The 26,433-nt window shown below is 43.8% G+C and overlaps 1 protein-coding gene across 1 annotated transcript in view; it reads right to left on the bottom strand.

Annotated features, from left to right (window-relative positions):
• The window catches only part of LOC106579676 (reversion-inducing cysteine-rich protein with Kazal motifs), a 109,229-nt gene extending 83,082 nt beyond the window's left edge, over nucleotides 1-26,147 (bottom strand). The window contains exon 1 of the mRNA XM_014159806.3: nucleotides 25,924-26,147. Coding sequence (XP_014015281.3) covers nucleotides 25,924-25,993 — 70 coding nt within the window. The 5' untranslated portion in view covers nucleotides 25,994-26,147. The remainder of the gene's footprint in view (nucleotides 1-25,923) is intronic.
• Between the last annotated feature and the right edge of the window lie 286 nt (nucleotides 26,148-26,433).

Genomic DNA, 26,433 nt, shown 5'->3' with positions numbered 1-26,433 from the left:
GGATCTTTCCACCAGGAAGTTTCCTTTGGGATGTTTCCATTGGGATGTTTCATTTTGGATGTTTCCTTTGGGATGTTTCCACAGGGATCTTTCCACCGGGATGTTTCCTTTGGGATGTTTCCACTGGGATGTTTCCACTGGGATGTTTCCACTGGGATGTTTCCATTGGGATGTTTCCATTGGGATGTTTCCACAGGGATGTTTCCACAGGGATATTTCCACAGGGATATTTCCATTGGGATGAATGGGACAATTACAAATCAAAACTGGATGGTTTTCAAAGATAGATGGGAGGGGTTGAGGGTAGCCGAAGGGTGGGACTAAAAACAAATAAACAGAAATAACTAAAGATAACTCATGTAAAATATACCGTGTCCATAAAATGCATATAGTATGTATAAGCTGAACGTAGAAGCCTAAGAATTGTTCTTCATTATTTTACTTCAATTAGGGGAGGGGATTAGAGCAAAATAATAAAAAAGGAAAAAAATGTATTAAAAAAATATATTTGATATGGGCGATTGGAAATGATGCAGACAATTACATTGATAGAAGCCACAATCTATATGCAATATTAAAGCTGATCTACTATTATTATTGGTGTCCTTTAGTAGTGGGTTCTTTGCAGCAATTCGACCAAGAAGGCTTGATTCACGCAGTCTCCTCTGAACAGTTGATGTTGAGATGTGTCTGTTACTTGAACTCTGTGAAGCATTTATTTGGGCTGGAATCTGAGGTGCAGTTAACTCTAATGAACTTATCCTTTGCAGCAAAGGTAACTCTGGGTCTTCCATTCCTGTGGTGGTCCTCATGAGAGCCAGTTTCATCATAGCGCTTGATGGTTTTTGCGACTGCACTTGAAGAAACTTTAAAAGTTTATGAAATGTTCCGTATTGACTGACCTTCATGTCTTAAAGTAATGATGGACTGTCATTTCTCTTTGCTTATTTGAGCTGTTCTTGACATAATATGGACTTGGTCTTTTACCAAATAGGGCTATCTTCTGTATACCTTGTCACAACTGATTGGCTCAAACGCATTAAGGAAAGACATTTCACAAATTCAATTTTAAGAAGGCACACCTGTTAATTAAAATGCATTCCAGGTGACTACCTCATGAAGCTGGTTTAAAGAATGCCAAGAGTGTGCAAAGCTGTCATCAAGGCAAAGGGTGGCTACTTTTGTTTACTACATCAAATCAAAATGCATTTGTCACATGCTCCAAATACAGCAGGTGTAGACCTTAGAGTAAAATGCTTACTTACAAGCCCTTAACCAACAATGCAGTTTTAAGAAAATACAAAAAAAGTATGAGATAAGAATAACAAATAATTAAAGAGCAGCAGTAAATAACAATAGCGGGGCGATATACAGGGGGTGCCAGTACAGAGTCAATGTCAAGGTGCGGGGGCACCAGTGTCGAGGTAATTGAGGTAGTATGTACATGTAGGTAGAGTTATTAAAGTTACTATGCATTGATAATAACAGAGAGTAGCAGCAGCATTCCAGGGTGGTGGGCGGGGGGGGCAATGCAAATAGTCTGGGTAGCCATTTGATTAGCTGTTCAGGAGTCTTATGGCTTTGGGGTAGAAGATATTTTTAGGAGCCTCATGGACCTACACTTGGCACTCTGGTACCACTTTCCATGCGGTAGCAGAGAAAAGTCTATGACTAGGGTGGCTGGAGTCTTTTACAATTTTTAGGGCCTTCCCCTGACACCGCCTGGTATAGAGGTCCTGGATGGCAGGAAGCTTGGCCCCGGTCATGTACTGGGCCATACACACTACACTCTATAGTGCCTTGCGGTCAGAGGCCAAGCAGTTGCCATACCAGGCTGTGATGCAACCCGTCAGGATGCTCTCGATGGTGCAGCTGTAAAACCTTTTGAGGATCTGAGGACCCATGCCAAATCTTTTCAGTCTCCTGAGGGGGAATAGGTTTTGTCGTGCCATCTTCACGACTGTCTTGGTGTGCTTGGACCATGTTAGTTTGTTGGTGATGTGGACGCCAAGGAACTTGAAGCTCTCAACCTGATCCACTACAGCCCCATCGATGAGAATGGGGGCGTGCCCGGTACTTCTTTTCCTGTAGTCCACAATCATCTCCTTCGTCTTGATCACTTTGAGGGAGAGGTTGTTGTCCTTGCACCACACGGTCAGGTCTCTGACCACCTCCCTATAGGCTGTCTCATCGTTGTCGGTGATCGGGCCTACCACTGTTGTGTCATAAGCAAACTTAATGATGGTGTTGGAGACGTGCCTGGCCGTGCAGTCCTCTGTGAACAGGGAGTACAGGAGGGGGCTGAGCACGCACCCCTGAGGGGCCCCCGTGTTGAGGATCAGCGTGGCGGATGTGTTGTTACCTACCCTTACCACCTGGGGGTGGCCCTTCAGGATCTATTTGCAGAGGGAGGTGTTTAGTCCCAGAGTCCTTCGCTTGAATGGTGAGCTGTAGTCAATGAATAGCATTCTCACATAGGTGTTCCTTTTGTCCAGGTGTGAAAGGGCAGTGTGGAGTGCAATAGAAATTGCATCATGTGTGGATCTGTTGGTGCGGTATGCAAATTGGAGTGGGTCTAGGGTTTCTGTTATAATGGTGTTGATGTGAGCCATGACGAGCGGTTCAAAGTACTTCATGGCTACAGACGTGAGTGCTACGGGTCAGTAGTCATTTAGGCAGGTTACCTTAGTGTTCTTGGGCACAGGGTCTATGGTGGTCTGCTTGAAACATGTTGGTATTACAGACTCAGACAGGGAGAGGTTGAAAATGTCAGTGAAGACACTAGCCAGCTGGTCAGCACATGCTCAGTGTACACATCCTGGTAATCCGTCTGGCCCTGCGGCCTTCTGAATGTTAACCTGTTTGAAGGTCTTACTCACATCGGCTGCGGAGAATGTGATTACACAGTCGTCTGTAACAGCTGATGCTCTCATGCATGTTTCAGTGTTACTTGCCTCTAAGCGAGCATAGAAGATATTTAGCTCGTCCGGTAGGCTCGTGTCACTGGGCAGCTCTCGGCTGTGCTTCCCTTTGTAGTCCGTAATAGTTTGCATGCCCTGCCACATCCGACGAGCGTCAGAGCCGTTGTAGTACGATTCGAGTTCGATACATGATTCCATATGTGTTATTTCATAGTTTTGATGTCTTCACTATTATTCTACAATGTAAAACATTTAAAAAATAAAGAAAAACCCTGGAATGAGTAGGTGGGTCCAAACATTTGACTGGTGCTGTAAGTATTCAGACCCTTTGCGATGAGACTTGAAATTGAGTTTCCAATGATCATCCTTGAGATGTTTATACAACTTGATTGGAGTCCACCTTTGGTAAATTCAAATGATTGGACATGATTTGGAAAGGCACAGTAGCGTCCATCATTCTTCAATGGAAGGAGTTTGGAACTTTCAAGACTCTTCTTTGAGCTGGCCATCCTGCCAAACTGAGCAATAGGGGGAGAAGGGCCTTGAGAGGTGACCAAGAACCCGATGGTCACTCTGACAGAACTATAGAATTCCTCTGTGGAGATGGGAGAACCTTCCAGAAGCACAACCATCTCTGCAGCACTCCACCAATCAGGCCTTTATGGTAGAGTGGCCAGACAGAAGCCACTCCTCAGTACAAGGCACATAACAGCCTGCTTAGAGTTTGCCAAAAGGCACTTAAAGGACTCTCAGACCATGAGAAACAAGATTCTCTGATCTGATGAAACCAAGATTGAACTCATTGGCCTGAATGCCAAACATCACGTCTGGAAGAAACCTGGCACCATCCTTAGAGTGAAGCATGGCGGTGGCAGCATCATGATGTGGGGATGTTTTTCAGCGGCAGGGACTGGGAGACTAGTCAGGATCGAGGGAAAGAGCCCATCTCATATGTATATACTGTACTCTATACTATGACACTGTATCTGACATATATGTATATATTCTTAACCCATTCCTTACTTAGATTTATGTGTATTTTGGGTATATGTTGTGAAACTGTTAGATATTACTTGTTAGATATTACTGCACTGTCGGAACTAGAAGCACAAGTATTTCACTACACCCGCAATAACATCTGCTAAACATGTGTATGTGAACAATAACATTTGATTTAATTTGACACACACACACACACAGTTATCTTCAACTCCAGGAGATAACGGATGAGTTGGTATGGGGTGGTAGGGTGGGTAATCAGGGTCCCTCATCTGGGATGAGTTGGTATGGGGTGGTAGGGTGGGTAATCAGGGTCCCTCATCTGGGATGAGTTGGTATGGGGTGGTAGGGTGGGTAATCAGGGTCCCTCATCTGGGATGAGCTGGTATGGGGTGGTAGGGTGGGTAATCAGGGTCATCTTGGTTGGGTGGGTGATAGACATGTAGCTAACTCTATGTTATGGCAGGTTTAGGAGAGCCAGGGGTCCAGTCTGCTCTGTCCGTGTGTCCTCATGCTGGAAAGACCTGAGAAGTGAACCCTTGACTGGCACTCAACAGGTCACTGGGACTGAGATACATACTGCTGGCCATGCAGGCTGTGTGTGTGTGTGTGTGTGTGTGTGTGTGTGTGTGTGTGTGTGTGTGTGTGTGTGTGTGTGTGTGTGTGTGTGTGTGTGTGTGTGTGTGTCTCAGTGAGAGTAAAGGAGAGAAAGAGGGAGAGAAGGTTCATGTGAGAGAGATAAAGAAAAAGAGAGAGAGAAAGTGTGTGCAGTACACCACGTCTCTCCTACAAACCCATCTGTCAGTGTGTGTGAAGCGTGCGATACTTCAGGCCCTTCTCCCTGTGTGATGCCCTGTATTTCTCCTCAAATCAAATCAAAGTTTATTTGTCACAGATTTGCAGATGTTATCCTTCATGAAGGGTGGGAATCGATCATGTCAGACACGCCGCTTTCATCAGCAGGACGGAGACAAATCTGCCAAGGCATAGCCATCCCATTTCCTGTCTCGGCAACGGATATAAAAAGGGAGATGTACCTTATGACTGTCCTGAAAGATCACAGGACTGAGCACTCATAGCAGATGCATACTGACATTCCAAGTATACAATGCACAGACGGTAGGAAGGATGAGAGGAAGGAAAGAGGAAGGAAGGAGAGAGGGAGTGAGGAGAGAGGAAGGAGGGAGGGAGGGAGGAAGGAGGGAGGAAGGAAGAAGAGAGGAAGGAGAGAGGAAGGGGGAGGAAGGAGGGAGTATGAAGGGAAGAAGGAGGAGGAAGGAGGAGGGAGTGAGGAGGGAGGAAGGAGAGAGGAAGGAGAGAGGAAGGGGGAGGAAGGAGGGAGTACGAAGGGAAGAATGAGGAGGAAGGAGAGAGGGAGGAGGGAGTGAGGAGGGAGGAAGGAGGGAGGAGGGAGAGAGGAGGGAGGAGGAAGGAGGGAGTACGAAGGGAAGAAGGAGGAGGAAGGAGAGAGGGAGGAGGGAGTGAGGAGGGAGGAAGGAGGGAGGAAGGAGAGTGGAAGGAGAGAGGAAGGGGGAGGAAGGAGGGAGTACGAAGGGAAGAAGGAGGAGGAAGGAGAGAGGGAGGAGGGAGTGAGGAGGGAGGAAGGAGGGAGAAAGGAGGGAAACGGACCCTACAACAGTACAGTATTAGGGCCCACTGAGAAAGTTACAAACCTCTGACCAAGAGTCATTTTGACAAATATGTAAAATATGTAGAATTAAACGCTGATAGACATGCAATGTGAGACATCCATCTTTAAGCCACTACAGCTACATTAACTAGCCTCACCCAGGCCTGTAGATAGATTTCAACACACTATCCTCCATAGTTCCATGACAATAACAATCCAATTGACATTCATGCCAGAATGTATGTCTTTAGGTGCCAACATGGCACCTGTTAAAAGTCCCCATTTGAAACGCTGTTTGCCAAAGCCTGTATTGTATTTCTATGGCTCTGTTGCTCACCCAGGCCTCTGTAATGTGTGGGTGAGTACAGTAGCTATGTGGCCCTGTGCGGTTGGAGTAAAACCCCTCGGTCCACACCACCGATCTGTTTGATGCTGGAGTCTTGGCACCAGCCAGACTGAGACAGGACAGTGTTGTGTCTGTCTTTCTCTTGTGGGCTGGCCAAGGCCTTGGTTGGTTCAGCTGCTTTATTCAGCTGTTTTCTTTGCTTAGCTTACTGTATATAAGGGCCGTATTCACAAAGCATCTCAGGATATGAGTGCTGATCTAGGATCAGTTTTGCCTTTTAGATCATAATGAACAAGGCAACGACGACCTGATCTGAGATCAGCACTTTTGCTCTGAGACGCTTTGTAAATCCAGGCTCTGACAGTTGGAGTGTGTGTCGATGCTGGCCGGCCAAAGAAGACTGCATTTCTTGCTCACTACTTTCCTACAGTCCGACGAAAGTTGTTTCCAGTTTTCAGTGGGCTTCAAACGAAATAGCAGCAGCGCTAGCCCTGGCTGAAACATATAGCTGCCGGTGAAGAGTGGAACTTCAATACGCGGGCCCCTAAAACACTGCTCCACATTTCCTGCCAGTCTGCTTCCTGTGCGAACACTCTTGTGGAAGTTGCCTTATCTTTCGCTCTGTGTCATTTCTCTCCAAACCCAAAAATGTTAATAATATAACAAGCAGAGACAAAAATATACTTTGTAATCTCATAATCGCCACTATTATGTCTCAGATCTCAGCCTAGGCTGTCCTCCTCTCACCATCGGGGCTATAAACAAACACAATGGTGAATAGTCATGGATAATTGTCTGATGTTTGGGCTGCTCCCGTATTCCTCTGTGGCAGTCTGAACCCTCTATTTTCTATTCGATGAAAATACTGTATATGCATCAACTGCATTAATATACACGGCCCTTATACACCGCTGCTGACAGGTGTAAAAAAATCGAGCAGACAGCCATGCAATCACCATAGAACAAATATTGGCAGTAGAATGGCCTTACTGAAGGGCTCAGTGAATTTAAACTTGAAACCGTCATAGGATGCCACCTTTCCAACAAGTCAGTTCGTCAAAACAAGTCAGTTCGGCTCAGTCGCGAAGTGGTAGGCCACACAAGCTCACAGAACGGGAACCCTAAGTGCTGAAGCTCGTAGCGTGTAAAAATCGTCTGTCCTCGGTTGCAACACTCACAACTGAGTTCCAAACTGTCTCTAGAAGCAACGTCAGGAACTTCATGAAATGGGTTTCCATGGCCGAGCAGCCACATACAAGCCTAAGATCACTGCCAAGCGTCGGCGGGAGTGGTCTAAAGCTCACTTCCATTGTACTCTGGAGCAGTGGAAACGCGTTCTCTGGAGTGACGAATCACGCCTCACCATCTGGTAGTGCGACGGACGAATCTGGGTTTGGCGGATGCCAGGAGAACGCTACCTGCCCCAATACATAATGCAAACTGCTTCCAACTTTGTGGCAACAGTTTGGGGAAGGCCCTTTCCTGTTTCAGAAATGGTTTGTCGAGATCGGTGAGGAAAACTTCACTGGCCTGCACAGAGCCCTGACCTCAACCCCATCGAACACCTTTGGGATGAATTGGAACGCCGACTGCGAGCCAGGCCTAATCGCCCAACATCAGTGCCAGCAGCAATGTTTTTCCAACATCTGGTGGAAAGCCTTCCCAGAAGAGTGGAGGCTGTCATAGCAGCAAAGGGGGGGACCAACTCCATATTAATGCCCATGATTCTGGAATGAGATGTTATGCAGTGTATATGTACTGTATGCACATATGAAAATATATGGAAGCACATACACTGTACAGATGAAGTTGGAAGTTTACATACACTTAGGTTGAAGTTATTAAAACACATTTTTCAACCACTCCACAAATTTCTTGTCAACAAACTATAGTTTTGGCAAGTTGGTTAGGACATCTACTTTGTGAATGACACAGGTAATTTCTCCAACAATTGTTTACAGAAAGATTATTTCACTTATAATTCACTGTATCACAATTCCAGTGGGTCAGAAGGTTACATACACTAAGTCGACTGTGCCTTTAAACAGCTTGGAAAATTCCAGAAAATGATGTCTTGGCTTTAGAAGCTTCTGATAGGCTAATTGACATCATTTGAGTCAATTGGGGGTGTACCTGTGGATGTATTTCAAGGCCTACCTTCAAACTCAGTGCCTCTTTGCTTGACATCATGGGAAAATGAAAAGAAATCAAAAGACGTCAGAAAGACAATTGTAGACCTCCTGTCACAGAAATCTTCGTCATCAGACGATACAGCGAAATCATCGTCGGAGAACGTGGACCAATACGCAGCGGAGTTAGTGCTCATCATCTTAATTTATTAAATGAATGTGAACACGGAGAAAAAAAACAAGAAAACGAATAAAGACTAGTGACAGTTTTACAAGCAGAATAAACGCAGTGCAAAATACAACTACCCACAACCTACCAAACAAACACACACCTACTTATAGGACTCCCAATCAGAGGCAACTAGAAACACCTGCCTCCAATTGAGAGTCCAGCACCCAAAACTACACATAGAAAAATAAACCTAGAACCTATACCAAAACTAACACACCCTACTACACCACACACAAACCCCACAATACAAAACAAATATACCTCTGCCACGTCCTGACCAAATATAATACAAATAATACCTAAATATTGGTCAGGACGTGACATTACCCCCCCTAAAGGTGCATACAGCGAATGCACCAACATAAAGAAAACCCAATACAAAAATAAACCCCCTAAACTAAAGGGAGGGAAGGGAGGGTGGCTGCCGTCAACGACGGCACTGTGCTACACCCCCCCTCCCCAACCCACCTATATTGGAGGTGGCTCCGGTTCTGGCCTACTGCCCTCCAGACCGTAGACAGACTTGCTTGGCTTTGGACAGTAGGCAGACTCCTTCGGTCCCAGGCTGTAGGCAGACTCATTACATTCACAGTTAATTAATTATATTTTGGGATCGTAGCCAGACTCACCCGGTTCTGGGTCACAGGCAGATTCCCTCAGTCCCGGGTCGCAGGCCGACCCCCTTGGTTCCGGGTCACAAACAGACCCCTTCGGTTCTGGGTCACAAACAGACCCCTTCGGTTCTGGGTCACAAACAGACCCCTTCGGTTCTGGGTCACAAACAGACCCCTTCGGTTCTGGGTCACAAACAGACCCCGGACAGGCGGGCCACTCTGGCAGCTCCGGGCAGACGGGCCACTCTGGCAGCTCCGGGCAGACGGGCCACTTTGGCAGCTCCGGGCAGACGGGCCACTCTGGCAGCTCCGGGCAGACGGGCCACTCTGGCAGCTCCGGGTAGACGGGCCACTCTGGCAGCTCCGGGCAGACGGGCCACTCTGGCAGCTCCGGGCAGACGGGCCACTCTGGCGACTCCAGACTGGCGGGCGGCTCTGGCGACTCCTGACTGGCGGGTGGCTCTGGCGACTCCTGATTGTCGGGCGGCTCTGGCGGCACCAGACTGGCGGGCGGCTCTGGCGACTCCTGACTGGCGGGTGGCTCTGGCGACTCCTGATTGTCGGGCGGCTCTGGCGGCACCAGACTGGCGCTGCCTGATGCGTGGGGCTGGTACAGGATGTGCCAGTCTGGGAACACGCACCTTAGGGCTAGTGCGGGGAGCGGGAACAGGCTGAACAGGACTAGGCTGACTATTGGGAAGCTTGGTCCGGGTTGCTGGTACTGGTCGTGCTAGACTGGGAGTACTCACTTCCGGGATACTCCGAGAGGCAGGAACCGGAAAGACTGGGCCATGGAGGCGCACAGGTTGGGGGTGCCTCTCCGGCTTCCTAGCCAGACGTGTCCCAACGTAGCATTCCTGTTCCACCCCAGCCTTCTTCCACGGGCCATCTCCAGCCAGTATCTCTTCCCAAGTCCACCTTTCACAATAATCCCTATATTCCGCGTCCCGCTCTTTTCTCCGCTGCTTGGTCCTGTTGTGGTGGGTAGTTCTGTCACAGAAATCTTCGTCGTCAGACGATATAGCGAAATCATCGTCGGAGAACGTGGACCAATACGCAGCGGAGTTAGTGCTCATCATCTTAATTTATTGAATGAATGTGAACACGGAGAAAAAACAAGAAAACGAATAAAGACTAGTGACAGTTTTACAGGCAGAATAAACACAGTGCAAAATACAACTACCCACAACCTACCAAACAAACGCACACCTACTTATAGGACTCCCAATCAGAGGCAACTAGAAACACCTGCCTCCAATTGAGAGTCCAGCACCCAAAACTACACATAGAAAAACAAACCTAGAACCTATACCAAAACTAACACACCCCACTACACCACACACAAACCCCACAATACAAAACAAATATACCTCTGCCACGTCCTGACCAAATATAATACCAATAATACCTAAATATTGGTCAGGACGTGACACCTCCACAAGTCTGGTTCATCCTTGGGAGCAATTTCCAAACGCCTGAAGGTACCACGTTCATCTGTAGAAACAATAGTACGCAAGTATAAACACCATGGGACCACGCAGCCGTCATACCTCTCAGGAAGGAGACGCATTCTGTCTCCTAGAGATGAACGTACTTTGGTGCAAAAATTCGAAATCAAACCCAGAACCACAGCAAAGGACCTTGTGAAGATGCTGGAGGAAACAAGTACAAAAGTATCTATATCCACAGTAAAATGAGTCCTATATCGACATAACCTGAAAGGCCACTCAGCAAGGAAGAAGCCACTGCTCCAAAACCGCCATTAAAAAAAGCCAGACTACGTTTGCAACTGCACATGGGCACAAAGATCGTACTTTTTGGAGAAATGTCCTCTGGTCTGAGGACAAAATAGAACTGTTTGGCCATAATGACCATCTTTATGTTTGGAGGAAAAAGGGGGAGGCTTGCAAGCCAAAGAACACCATCCCAACTGTGAAGCACAGGGATGGCAGCATCATGTTGTGGGGGTGCTTTGCTGCAGGAGGTACTGGTGCACTTCACAAAATAGATGGCATCATGAGGCAGGAAAATGATGTGGATATATTGAAGCAACATCTCAAGAAATCAATCAGGAAGTTAAAGCTTGGTCGCAAATGGGTCTTCCAAATGGACAATGACCCCAAGCATACTTCCAAAGTTGTGGCAAAATGTCTTCAAGGACAACAAAGTCAAGGTATTGCAGTGGCCATCATAAAGCCCTGACCTCAACCCTATAGAAAATTTGTGGGCAGAACACAAAAAAGTGTGTGCGAGCAAGGAGGCCTACAAACCTGACTCAGTTACACCAGCTCTGTCAGGAGGAATGGGCTGAAATTCACCCAACTCATTGTGGGAAGCTTGTGGAAGGCTACCTGAAACGTTTGGCCCAAGTTAAACAATTTAAAGGCAATGCTACCAAAGACTAATTGAGTGTGTGTAAACTTCTGACCCACTGGGAATGTGACGAAAGAAATAAAAGCTGAAATAAATAATTATCTCATTCTGACATTTCACATTTTTAAAATAAAGTGGTGATCCTAACTGACCTAAGACAGGGAATTTTTATTAGGATTAAATGTCAGGAATTGTGAAAAACTGAGTTTAAATGTATTTGGCTAAGGTGTATGTAAACTTCTGACTTCAACTGTATGTATGTGGTGGATATCCCCATTTGAGACCCTGTCTGTGCCTCGACCTAGGTTTGGCAAAACTAAACATGGCCGTGTTTGCCTCAGCAATCTCACTAGAATAAAGACCTCCTCCATTCCTGCCATTATTTAAAGAGATTGTGATACCTCACATCTCAAAATAGGGCTACTTAATGTTAGATCCCTCACTTCAAAGGCAGTTATAGTCAATAATCTTGATGTGATTGGCTTGAGTGAAACATGGCTTAAGCCTGATGAATTTATTGTGTTAAATGAGGCCTCACCTCCTGGTTACACTAGTGACCATGTCCCCCGTGCATTCCGCAAAGGCGGAGGTGTTGCTAACATTTACGATAACAAATTTCAATTCACAAAAAATAAAATGACGTTTTCGTCTAGTCATGAAATCTATGCAGCCTACTCAATCACTTTTTATAGCTACTGTTTACAGGCCTCCTGGGCCATATACAGCGTTCCTCACTGAGTTCCCTGAATTCCTATCGGACATTGTAGTCATAGCAGATAATATTCTAATTTTTGGTGACTTTAATATTCACATGGAAAAGTTTTGGAGACCCACTCCAAAAGGCTTTCGGAGCCATCATCAACTCAGTGGGTTTTGTCCAACATGTCTCTGGACCTACTCACTGCCACAGTCATACTCTGGACCTAGTTTTGTCCCATGGAATAAATGTTGTGGATCTTAATGTTTTTCCTCATAATCCTGGACTATCGGACCACCATTTTATTACGTTTGCAATCGCAACAAATAATCTGCTCAGACCCCAACCAAGGACCATCAAATGTCGTGCTATAAATTCTCAGACAACACAAAGATTCCTTGATGCCCTTCCAGACTCCCTCTGCCTACCCAAGGACGTCAGAGGACAAAAATCAGTTAACCACCTAACTGAGGAACTCAATTTAACCTTGCGCAATACCCTAGATGCAGTGGCACCCCTAAAAACTAAAAACATTTGTCATAAGAAACTAGCTCCCTGGTATACAGAAAATACCCGAGCTCTGAAGCAAGCTTCCAGAAAATTGGAACGGAAATGGCGCCACACCAAACTGGAAGTCTTCCGACTAGCTTGGAAAGACAGTACCGTGCAGTATCGAAGAGCCCTCACTGCTGCTCGATCATCCTATTTTTCCAACTTAATTGAGGTAAATAAGAACAATCTGAAATGTATTTTTGATACTGTCGCAAAGCTAACTAAAAAGCAGCATTCCCCAAGAGAGGATGGCTTTCACTTCAGCAGTAATAAATTCATGAACTTCTTTGAGGAAAAGATCATGATCATTAGAAAGCAAATTACGGACTCCTCTTTAAATCTGCGTATCAGTTGTCCTGAGTCTGCACAACTCTGCCAGGACCTAGGATCAAGGGAGACACAAGTGTTTTAGTACTATATCTCTTGACACAATGATGAAAATAATCATGACCTCTAAACCTTCAAGCTGCATACTGGACCCTATTCCAACTAAACTACTGAAAGAGCTGCTTCCTGTGCTTGGCCCTCCTATGTTGAACATAATAAACGTCCCTCTATCCACCGGATGTGTACCATACTCATTAAAAGTGGCAGAATAAAGCCTCTCTTGAAAAAGCCAAACCTTGACCCAGAAAATATAAAAAACTATTGGCCTATATCGAATCTTCCATTCCTCACAAACATTTTTGAAAAAGCTGTTGCGCAGCAACTCACTGCCTTCCTGAAGACAAACAATGTACATGAAACGCTTCAGTCTGGTTTTAGACCCCATCATAGTACTGAGACTGCACTTGTGAAGGTGGTAAATGACCTTTTAATGGCGTCAGACCGAGGCTCTGCATCTGTCCTCGTGCTCCTAGACCTTAGTGCTGCTTTTGATTCCATCGATCACCACATACTTTTAGAGAGATTGGAAACCCAAATTGGTCTACACGGACAAGTTCTGGCCTGGTTTAGATCTTATCTGTCAGGAAAGATATCACTTTGTTTCTGTGAATGGTTTGTCCTCTGACAAATCAACTGTAAATTTTGGTGTTCCTCAAGGTTCCGTTTTAGGACCACTATTGTTTTCACTATATATTTTACCTCTTGGGGATGTCATTCGAAAACATAATGTTAACTTTCACTGCTATGCGGATGACACACAGCTGTACATTTCAATGAAACTTGGTGAAGCCCCAAAATTGCCCTTGCTAGAAGCCTGTGTTTCACACATAAGGAAGTGGATGGCTGCAAATGTTCTACTTTTAAACTCGGACAAAACAGAGATGCTTGTTCTAGGTCCCAAGAAACAAAGAGATCTTCTGTTGAATCTGACAATTAATCTTGATGGTTGTACAGTCGTCTCAAATAAAACTGTGAAGGACGTCAGCGTTACTCTGGACCCTGATCTCTCTTTTGACGAACATATCAAGACTGTTTCAAGGACAGCTTTTTTCCATCTACGTAACATTGCAAAAATCAGAAACTTTCTATCCAAAAATTATGCAGAAAAATGTATCCATGCTTTTGTTACTTCTAGGTTAGACTACTGCAATGCTCTACTTTCCGGCTACCCGGATAAAGCACTTAATAAACTTTAGTTAGTGCTAAATACGGCTGCTAGAATCCTGACTAGAACCCAAAAAATTGATCATATTACTCCAGTGCTAGCCTCCCTACACTGGCTTCCTGTTAAGGCAAGGGCTGATTTCAAGGTTTTACTGCTAACCTACAAAGCATTACATGGGCTTGCTCCTACCTATCTTTCCAATTTGGTCCTGCCGTACATACCTACACATACGCTACGGTCACAAGATGCAGGCCTCCTAATTGTCCCTAGAATTTCTAAGCAAACAGCTGGAGGCAGGGCTTTCTCCTATAGAGCTCTATTTTTATGGATTGGTCTGCCTACCCATGTGAGAGACGCAGACTCGGTCTCAACCTTTAAATCTTTACTGAAGACTCATCTCTTCAGTAGGTCATATGATTGAGTGTAGTCTGGCCCAGGAGTGTGAAGGTGAACGGAAAGGCCCTGGAGCAACGAACCGCCCTTGCTGTCTCTGCCTGGCCGGTTCCCCTCTCTCCACTGGGATTCTCTGCTTCTAACCCTATTACAGGGGCTGAGTCACTGGCTTACTGGTGTTCTTCCATGCCGTCCCTAGGAGGGGTGCGTCAATTGAGTGGGTTGAGTCACTGACGTGGTCTTCCTGTCTGGGTTGGCGCCCCCCCTTGGGTTGTGCCGAGGCGGAGATCTTTGTGGGCTATACTCGGCCTTGTCTCAGGATGGTAAGTTGGTGGTTGAAGTTATCCCTCTGGTGGTGTGGGGGCTGTGCTTTGGCAAAGTGGGTGGGGTTATAGCCTGCCTGTTTGGCCCTGTCCGGGGGTATCATCGGATGGGGCCACAGTGTCTTCTGACCCCTCCTGTCTCAGCCTCCAGTATTTATGCTGTAGTAGTTTATGTGTCGGGGGGCTAGGGTCAGTCTGTGAAATCTAGAGTATTTCTCCTGTCTTATCCGGTGTCCTGTGTGAATTGAAGTATGCTCTCTAATTCTCTCTTTCTCTCTCTCGGGGGACCTGAGCCCTAGGACCATGCCTCAGGACTACCTGGCATAATGACTCCTTGCTGTCCCCTGTCCACCGGATGTGCTACCTGTCCCAGACCTGCTGTTTTCAACTTTCTAGAGACAGCAGGAGCGGTAGAGATACTCTCAATGATCGGCTATGAAAAGTCAACTGATATTTACTCTTGAGGTGCTGACTTGTTACACCCTCGACAACTGTGAATATTATTATTTGACCATGCTGGTCATTTATGAAAATGTGAACATCTTGGCCATGTCCTGTTATAATCTCCACCCGGCACAGCCAGAAGAGGACTGGCCACCCCTCATAGCCTGGTTCCTCTCTAGGTTTCTTCCTAGGTTTTGTCCTTTCTAGGGAGTTTTTCCTAGCCACCACGCTTCTACACCTGCATTGCTTGCTGTTTGGGGGTTTTAGGCTGGGTTTCTGTACAGCACTTTGAGATATCAGCTGATGTAAGAAGGGCTTTATAAAATACATTTGATTTGATTTGATATAATAGGACTACGAGCAGCAAATTCCACTTATTCAAATCAACACGTGAATGAAGAGAATATTCATATTGTCATTATAACCCCTGATCCATGGAAGCCAAATCTTCTCATATCAATGGTTGATAGATAAAATTCCTTGTAATTATTCAACTGACTAATGCTAAAATTAGTGTCTTTGATTCCCCTCATTGAAGTGTCTTTAACAGAGTAACTGCAAAATAGGCAAACAACTATCAAATGAAAACAAGAATGTGTGTTTATTACGCATGCCGGGCTGTCAAATTATTTGACAGCTGTCTGTGTCCCTCCATCACGCAAGATCAATAAGAAACCAGCTAAAGAAGAGAATGTACTGTAACATCAAAAGGCCATAAGTAGTTTCTTGCATCTATAAAAGTCTGTTCCATCTAAATATATAAATGAAAGCTACATGATGGATGCTAGATATCAAAAAACCTAAGGCTTTGCCATCGCTAATATCTTCCTCCAGCTGTTTTAAATGACATCTGTGAGAGACTCGTAAAACAACCAGAGGCAATAGAGAGACATAGTGATGTGTCTCTGAGCTAAAATTAGATGGATGATTGATCCATAATCAGGGTCCAGTCTAAATCCATCAACTTCCATTTAGGAACCTCATAACAACAAATAAGAAATAAAGCAATTGCCAATCACATGCTCCTGGCACATTACAATCTTCAAAAACAAAACAACAGGCATTCTACAGCTGCATTGCTTGCTGTTTGGGGTTTTAGGCTGGGTTTCTGTACAAGCACTTTGTGACATCTGCTAATGTAAAAATAGCTTTCTAAATACATTTGATTGATTTCATTTCTGATCTCCAAACATGGTGGTTCCTTAAATGGATCCTTTGGGATTTTCAGTTTAAAGGGAGTTGCTAACTAGCGCTAGTGCAATTGCTTACTAGTGTTAGCATAATGACTGGAAGTCTAGGGTATCTGCTAGCACCCATAGATTTCCAGTTATTGCCATTCGCTTGCGAAACTACCTCTAACTTCCTTCATACTGGACACAGAGACATAAAAATGGTATCCACAAGTTAATCTGACTCTTGGGAAGTAGATAATTGCCAAAATCCCAAAATATCCTTTTAATGTTCAACCATGATTGATGACCCAGTTTTTGTGTCATCCACGCAGGTTCAGGAATTCAACAAACACAATCAATGCTTTGAGCCACAACGCCCACCACAACCCACAAGAATTCAGCCAAGACCCAACAGTAAGTGCTCCTATCCAACAACATTTCTATGCATGCATGCCTGACTTCACATTATCTATAAGGTTTGGACTATTCTACCATGACAGGAGAAAACCTATGTGTCAGTGGTTCTGGCTAGGTAAAGACAGCCAGTGTGATCAGCAGGTCTATGTTTATTTATTTGACTAGGCAAGTCAGTTAAGAACAAATTCTTATTTTCAATGACGGCCTAGGAACAGTGCCTTGTTCAGGGGCAGAACGCCAGACTTGTACCTTGTCAGCTCAGGGATTTGAACTTGCAACCTTTCGGTTACTAGCCCAACGCTCTAACCACTAGGCTAACCTGCTGCCCCAATATGTGTGCTCCAGGGCCCGGTTTCCCAAAAGCCATGGAACTTAGACTTACGAGAGTTTTAACGATGCATCGTAAAAATAAAGGCTGAAGATTTCACACCCATTTCCCCAAAAAACAAGCAGTGCACTTGTTACAAAGTGAAACTTAACTGTCTCGTTACAGAAGCTGTCCCGAGCTGAAAATTATTCCAGAATATAGGCTAAAGAGTTTGCTGTAGCTCTTAAATTATTTATGCCTATTCGAAGTCGTATTTTTTACACAATGCAGTTTCCCATCAAGAGAAGACTGTAGTCTATTATGTATTCTAAGTGTTAGTATAATGTTGGCCATGTGTTCCGTATTCTAAGTGTTTGTATAATGTTGTCCATGTGTTCTGTATTCTAAGTGTTTGTATTATGTTGGCCATGTGTTCTGTATTCTAAGTGTTTGTATAATGTTGGCCATGTGTTCTGTATTCTAAGTGTTTGTATAATGTTGGCCATGTGTTCTGTATTCTAAGTGTTTGTATTATGTTGGCCATGTGTTCTGTATTCTAAGTGTTTGTATTATGTTGGCCATGTGTTCTGTATTCTAAGTGTTTGTATTATGTTGGCCATGTGTTCTGTATTCTAAGTGTTTGTATTATGTTGGCCATGTGTTCTGTATTCTAAGTGTTTGTATTATGTTGGCCATGTGTTCTGTATTCTAAGTGTTTGTATAATGTTGGCCATGTGTTCTGTATTCTAAGTGTTTGTATTATGTTGGCCATGTGTTCTGTATTCTAAGTGTTTGTATTATGTTGGCCATGTGTTCTGTATTCTAAGCGTTTGTATTATGTTGGCCATGTGTTCTGTATTCTAAGTGTTTGTATTATGTTGGCCATGTGTTCTGTATTCTAAGTGTTTGTATTATGTTGGCCATGTGTTCTGTATGCTAAGTGTTTTAAATTATGTTAGCCATGTGTTCCGTATTCTACGTGTTTGTATTATGTTGGCCATGTGTTCTGTATTCTAAGTGTTTGTATAATGTTGGCCATGTGTTCTGTATTCTAAGTGTTTGTATAATGTTGGCCATGTGTTCTGTATTCTAAGTGTTTGTATTATATTGGCCATGTGTTCTGTATTCTAAGTGTTTGTATTATATTGGCCATGTGTTCTGTATTCTAAGTGTTTGTATTATGTTGGCCATGTGTTCTGTATTCTAAGCGTTTGTATTATGTTGGCCATGTGTTCTGTATTCTAAGTGTTTGTATTATGTTGGCCATGTGTTCTGTATGCTAAGTGTTTTCTCTTGCTATTTTGATTATGTAAATTATGCATTTCTTCAGTTTGGGTAAACTGTGAACAGGAATGAATAAAGCCAAAGTCAAAACAATTAAATAATTAAACAATGAAAATAATGAAACATGAACTAGTAAGTTAATCGACATTGCCATATACCTAATATGTTGACCTTTAGATTATTAGTTAGGCTACAGTGAGTGTGAGCTTTGAGATAATAGTAGCATTGGTATGAATATTGAAGCAGTTCAGATGTAGCCTAATGGTTTAATACTAAGTAGTTCTATCGATTGCACATACATGAAAGTGAGGTCAATATTCAGCCTAATAATCTAGCTTTAATATAATTCGATTATCGCGTTTTTCATAAAACAAATTGAGGTTATCCTTGCTTCGCTTGTTAATAACATTGCAAACATTTTAGGCTATTTATATTCGACTATGAAGTTTTCGGCAGTCACAGAGACTCATAAACATATTAATTCTGTGTTTAGCAGAGATTTTCTGTGTGGAAAGTGACTCGGGAGTGCAAATGGTGATCTAACGACTCACTGAGCTGTTGTACGAGAGGTCTGAGGCAGGCGTTAAGATTGCGAGCGATTTCAAGTGTGACGTTAAAAATGCACTATACAGAAATTGCTCCACCATTTCCTGGATGCAAACATTCCAATAGTTTGCCTAATTTCAGTTAATGTGACAAAACAAGCAAGTGTAGTGTAGAGAATCATTGTACCATCTACACCGCTGTGACCAAAAATACTGTTTTCCCGCTGTTTGAAGCTGGTGTTCAGTGCAAGCAGAATCGGGGTATATGCAGCAGTTTGGGCCGCCTGGCTCGTAGCAAACTGTGTGAAGACCATTTCTTCCTAACAAAGACCGTAATTAATTTGCCAGAATTGTACATAATTATGACATAACATTGAAGGTTGTGCAATGTAACAGCAATATTTAGACTTAGGGTTGCCACCCGTTCGATAAAATACGGAACGGTTCCGTATTTCACTGAAAGAATAAACATTTTGATTTTGAAATGATCGTTTCCGAATTTGACGCTATTAATGACCCGAGACTCGTATTTCTGAGTGTTTATTATATTATAATTAAGTCTATGATTTGATATTTGATAGAGCAGTCTGACTGAGCGGTGGTAGGCAGCAGCAGGCTCGTAAGCATTCATTCAAACAGCACTTTTCCTGCGTTTGCTAGCAGCTCTTAGCAATGCTTGCTTCACAGTGCTGTTTATGACTTCAAGCCTATCAACTCCCGAGATTAGGCTGGCAATACTATAGTGCCTATAAGAACATCCAATAGTCAAAGGTATATGAAATACAAATGGTATAGAGAGAAATAGTCCTATAATAACTACAACCTAAAACTTCTTAACTGGGAATATTGAAGACTCATGTTAAAAGGAACCACCAGCATTCATATGTTCTCATGTTCTGAGCAATGAACTTAAACTTTAGCTTTTTTACATGGCACATATTGCACTTTTACTTTCTTCTCCAACACTGGGTTTTTGCATTATTTAAACCAAATTGAACATGTTTCATTATTTATTTGAGACTAAATTGATTTTATTTATGTATTATATTAAGTTAAAATAAAAGTTAATTGTTCATTCAGTATTGTTGTAATTGTCATTATTACAAATATATATATCTTTTTATATATATATATATATATATAAAAATTGGCCGATTATTCGGTATTGCCTTTTTTTGGTCCTCCAATAATCGGTATCGGCGTTTTAAAATCATAATCGGTCGACCTCTAGTACGGAGACGGATAGAGTAAATTAACAAGCGAACAAATGTCCAGGTAGAGGGGAAGTGGTGTTTGTGTGTGCGTGCGTGTGTGTGCATGTGTGTGCGTGTGTGTGCGTGCATGTGTGTATGTGTGTGTGTGTGTGTGTGAGTGTGCGTGTGTGTGCATGTGCGTGCACGTGTGCGTGCATGCCTGAGTGTGTGTGTGTGTGTGTGTGTGTGTGTGTGTGTGTGTGTGTGTGTGTGTGTGTGTGTGTGTGTGTGTGTGTGTGTGTGTGTGTGCATGCATGTGTTTTTGTGTGTTGGGGAAGGATTGGTAGTGGTGATAGAATCAGTTCAGCGTCTTTTTTTTGGCAAGCGATCCAACAAGGAGCACATCTTGTTCAATTACATAATATCCTGCTGTTGCGGCCAGCCTCTGAGCCTGCTGGTCAGACTGTCTGCTCTGGATTTATTCAAATGAACCAATGAAATACCACACTTTAGATCCAATCTACTTATTTTGTGCCCCCTCGTGCGGTGGAGGAGATCTTCGTGGGCCTCAACCTTGTCTCAGGGTAGTAATTTTGTGATCTGTTGATATTCCTCTAGTGGTGTGGGGGACTGTGCTTTGGCAAAGTCGGAGGGGTTATATCCTGCCTGGTTGGTCCTGTCTGGGGGTATCGTCCGACGGGGCCACAGTGTCCCCGACCCCCCACTGTCTCAGTTTCCAGTATCTATGTTGCTATAGTTTATGTGTCGGGGGGCTAGGGGCAGTCTGTTATATCTGGTGTAATTCTCCTGTCTTATCTGGTGTCCTGTGTGAATTTAAGTATGCTCCCTCTAATTCTCTCTCTCTCCCTTTCTCCCTCCAGTCCCGGAAGACCTGACCCCTAGGACCATGCCTCAGGACTACCTGGCCTGATGACTCCTGGCTGTCCCCATTCCACCTGGTCGTGCTGCTGCTCCAGTTTCAACTGTTCTGCCTGCAGTTTCAACTGTTCACCGGACGCGCTACCTTGTCCCGGACCTGTTTTTTTCTACTCTCTCTCTCTCTACCGCACCTGCTGTCTCGACCTCTGAATGCTCGGCTATGAAAAGCCAACTGATATTTACTCCTGAGGTACTGAAATGTTGCACTCTCTACAACCACTGTGATTATTATTATTTGACCCTGCTGGTCATCTACGAAGGTTTGAACGTCTTGAAGAACAATCTGGCCTTAATGGCTTTGTGCTCTTATAATCTCCACCCGGCACAGCTAGAAGACTACTCGCCATCCCTCTGATCCTGGATCCTCTCTAGGTTTCTTTCTTGGTTTTTCCTAGCCACCGTGCTTCTACATCTGCATTGCTTGCTGTTTGGGGTTTTAGGCTGGGTTTCTGTATAGCACTTTGTGACATCTGCCGATGTAAAGAGGGCTTTATCAATACATTTGATCGATTGATTGAACAGCACCAACATAATACACATTTGTTTTTGAGTTGCAGGGTAATTTAAGCTGAGTTATAAAATCAGCCTTGATTGCTATACAAATGGCTATGGAGTTTAATAGTGTGTTCTTTTCAAGTCTGTACAGATCCTGGGTCAGGTATTGCTCTTTGAAGTCACAGATCCTGGGTCAGGTATTGCTCTTTGAAGTCACAGATCCTGGGTCAGGTATTGCTTTTTGAAGTCACAGATCCTGGGTCAGGTATTGCACTTTGAAGTCACTGATCCTGGGTCAGGTTTTGCTTTTTGAAGTCACAGATCCTGGGTCAGGTATTGCTTTTTGAAGTCACAGATCCTGGGTCAGGTATTGCACTTTGAAGTCACTGATCCTGGGTCAGGTTTTGCTTTTTGAAGTCACAGATCCTGGGTCAGGTATTGCTTTTTGAAGTCACAGATCCTGGGTCAGGTATTGCTCTTTGAAGTCACAGATCCTGGGTCAGGTATTGCTCTTTGAAGTCACAGATCCTGGGTCAGGTATTGCTCTTTGTAGTCACAGATCCTGGGTCAGGTATTGCTCTTTGAAGTCACAGATCCTGGGTCAGGTATTGCTCTTTGAAGTCACAGATCCTGGGTCAGGTATTGCACTTTGAAGTCACTGATCCTGGGTCAGGTTTTGCTTTTTGAAGTCACAGATCCTGGGTCAGGTATTGCTTTTTGAAGTCACAGATCCTGGGTCAGGTATTGCTTTTTGAAGTCACAGATCCTGGGTCAGGTATTGCTCTTTGAAGTCGGCACAGAAATGAAGCCATTTCATTTGATAACCTTGACATTTATGGTAGCCCTTAATGTAACAACTTGTGTCAACATAAATACAGATGTTTTACAGAGCCGGAGGCCTCAAGCCTTGTTACTGCTCATCTAATAACCTGAAAACTGTTCAGTTAGGTCTCAGATCTGAAACATGAAATATATTAATGTTAATGAAAACTAATGTTCTTGCAAACATGCTCTATACTCTCCCGAATGAACAATTATTGGAGTCAGATCAAACTAAATACCATTATTTCAGATCATTAACCATGTACAAAGTTAATATGGATTTAGTTTTAATTTAGTTTATTAATTTGACCATTTTATAAAACCAGCACACATACAACTTGAAAAAGCCATACATGCACATGAGTTAAATCATGGAGGACAACACACAATAAAGTCTGGGACTTATTTCTATTGTTAAATCATGGAGGATAACATACAATAAAGTCTGGGACATATTTCTATTGTGGTACTCTTGAAAGGTTAAATTGATTGCAGATTTTTTTTTTAAAGGGATGACTAGTCTCAATAGTGGATACTTGAAAAGAAACTAAAAAGGGAAAGATAGAGATAATTTTAGCTAACCAGGGACATTTTGTTTTACACGAAGCAACGGAGTTGGACAATGGGAAAACCAATATCTTGAGGCAGTGTAGTGGTCTGGAAGGGATCAAATTAGTTGCTCAGATGTTCCCAAGACGAGAGGCCGCTATCATTCCCATTTTAGAACTTTAAAAAAAAGGCCCTGTGTGTATGCGACTTTGTCTTCTTCATAATGCCAGCTTGCAAATATGGGTCCAAACCAATGATTTATATACAGACTAGATCACTAACAGGGGGCACTGTTTTGAAGCCACTGCACCTCCATCTTGGCACTCCCCCATCGGTGTTAAAAATATTTTGGAAGCTATAGAAATTAATTTATTGATGTCTACATTTGTTTTTGCCACATTTATTCTGTTACAGACACCATAATGCATACTTTAAAATTATATTATGCGAGCTAAACATAAAATATATATAGAAACATATATTTTTTTAAGTAACAGTGTTACTGTGCCCACTACAACCAAAAAGACTTAAATAGTAAATGCATTGTCCTTGAAACATTTAATTGAAATACTGTAGAATTCCATGCATTCCTCTGGAGGACTGCTTCTTCTGGGGAATGCCAATATGGCCCACCAGCTTCAAAGCCTTTCATTGGCCAATACATAGCATTATCAATCCAGGTTTTACATACATCATTGTCCCAAATGAAGTTCCCAAATGAAGTTCTAAGCGATGTTCTTTCATCTTCGACACACACCGTGACAGATGTCTTGTGTCAGTAACTTTCAAGCGATATTTACGCGGAGTAATCCACATCCTGAACGCATGTGGACAAACAGCAATTTTCTCAACATCAAAGTCTCAACACCGCCAGATGCGAATTACTAGCTGCCAACTAACCCCCTCCGTAACGATTGAAGAATCAGTTGAATGATGTCGGCCAAATGAATATTGATGAGTAACTTTTAAAGGGTATGCCTACTGTATGCCTACATGTTAAAACGTGGGTGCGCCAACTGGTTTTAACACATTGTTAAAATGTGACACATGTCAACATACAATAACTATTGCCTTATTCAATGACTTAAGCAAAGTCAAGGGCAGATGTCTAACACCAATACAAGTGTAAGTACACCTCTGTATTTGCTAATTGCCTGGTGTGAAGGATCAGCAGCTCATCATTGTCATACACTTGATCCGTGTGTCAAATGTTTAGCCATATTATTACCTAACAAGTAAAACGTTGAGGTTTAACATCAACGATATCTAGCTATACTCTTGTAGGAGCAGTCATCTACCGTAGCCTCATACACAGGCTATTCTCACCGAAGAGCAACAACGTAACACCTATTAAATGATTTCATGTCACGAACACAACATACTATGTTACAGCTCCATCACCGTTATAGGTTACACACTATGGGCTGGTTACAGCTCCATCACCGGTATAGGCTACACGCTATGGGCTGGTTACAGCTCCATCACCGGTATAGGATACACGCTATGGGCTGGTTACAGCTCCATCACCGGTATAGGTTACACACTATGGGCTGGTTACAGCTCCATCACCGGTATAGGCTACACGCTATGGGCTGGTTACAGCTCCATCACCGGTATAGGTTACACACTATGGGCTGGTTACAGCTCCATCACCAGTATAGGTTACACGCTATGGGCTGGTTACAGCTCCATCACCAGTATAGGTTACACGCTATGGGCTGGTTACAGCTCCATCACCAGTATAGGCTACACGCTATGGGCTGGTTACAGTTCCATCACCAGTATAGGCTACAAGCTATGGGCTGGTTACAGCTCCATCACCAGTATAGGTTACACACTATGGGCTGGTTACAGCTCCATCACCAGTATAGGTTACACACTATGGGCTGGTTACAGCTCCATCACCAGTATAGGTTACACACTATGGGCTGGTTACAGCTCCATCACCAGTATAGGTTACACGCTATGGGCTGGTTACAGCTCCATCACCAGTATAGGCTACACGCTATGGGCTGGTTACAGTTCCATCACCAGTATAGGCTACAAGCTATGGGCTGGTTACAGCTCCATCACCAGTATAGGTTACACACTATGGGCTGGTTACAGCTCCATCACCAGTATAGGTTACACACTATGGGCTGGTTACAGCTCCATCACCAGTATAGGCTACACGCTATAGGTTACACACTATGGGCTGGTTACAGCTCCATCAACGGTATAGGCTACACACTATGGGCTGGTTACAGCTCCATCACCAGTATAGGCTACACGCTATAGGTTACACACTATGGGCTGGTTACAGCTCCATCAACGGTATAGGCTACACACTATGGGCTGGTTACAGCTCCATCAACGGTATAGGCTACACACTATGGGCTGGTTACAGCTCCATCACCAGTATAGGCTACACGCTATAGGTTACACACTATGGGCTGGTTACAGCTCCATCAACGGTATAGGCTACACACTATGGGCTGGTTACAGCTCCATCACGGGTAGAGCGACCCTCCCCATTTGCGTGATACAATTGGTAAGAAAAGAGGAAGAAAATCAGCGTGATACAATATGGAGAAATATGACGGATATCAAGTTCACAATGGAAAACTATATGGAAAGTGACTACTGTATTACCTCCAAAATAAGAATCAAAACTATCCCAATACAAAGTAGGCTACCGTTAGAAAACATAAAGTATGGTGTATTCTGTTGATAAATCTGTACAACGGTTGTTGGTCGCTCATATTGCTGGATGCGGACTGTAAGCTACACCGTAGGCGTGAATTAAAAAGTTAAAACTCTGCGCGCTGAATACTTGCGTCCCTACAATGATTTGTTCTCAGTTAAGCGAACTTTACCATTGTATATAGCTTGCATGTTTTGATACAATTACAACCCCTAAGAGCACAACAATGGACTTAGACACAGGACAATTACACACAGGACAATTACTGTATGTAACGTTTAGCGAAATAAGAAAAACCAACAGGAGACTTACCCTGAGTAAGAACCAAATCGTAGAAGTTGAAGGCGAGAAGAAAAGTCACTATCTCAAAACACACATACATCTTATTGAAATCCTAAAGTGCATTGTGAAGGAAAATACAACAAAAACACTGCCGCTTTGACAAGCTCCATGAGACCTTCTGCACTGGCGACATCAGCGACTGCGGCTCTCTCGTGATCCGCTCATGTGCAGGCCGAACAGTGGAGGAGCAAGAGAACTTCTGGCCCTATGCTCACACGCACTACATACTGGGCATGCGCAGACGGGATAAAGCCCACCGGTCACAAGAGGGCCGGGTTAACGGTGCCATGAGAACAGTTTGATAACACCGTTATTAATGCATGGTTGCGGTGATATGTCCACCAGGGGCGAAAATCTGATATCAACTTTGGAGGGGACAATTACATGACATTTTCTCAAGAGCAATTCCTGAGGGGGACACCAAAAGTAGTGCTGTAACACATAGCCTACATTGTAATATGGTAAATGTATATTGAGGAA

Source organism: Salmo salar, chromosome 19, assembly GCF_965601325.2.
Source record: "Salmo salar chromosome 19, fSalSal1, whole genome shotgun sequence".
NCBI lineage: Eukaryota > Metazoa > Chordata > Actinopteri > Salmoniformes > Salmonidae > Salmo > Salmo salar.
The sequence above is the reverse complement of the archived record's forward strand: the minus strand, read 5'-3'. Positions and strand labels throughout refer to the sequence as shown.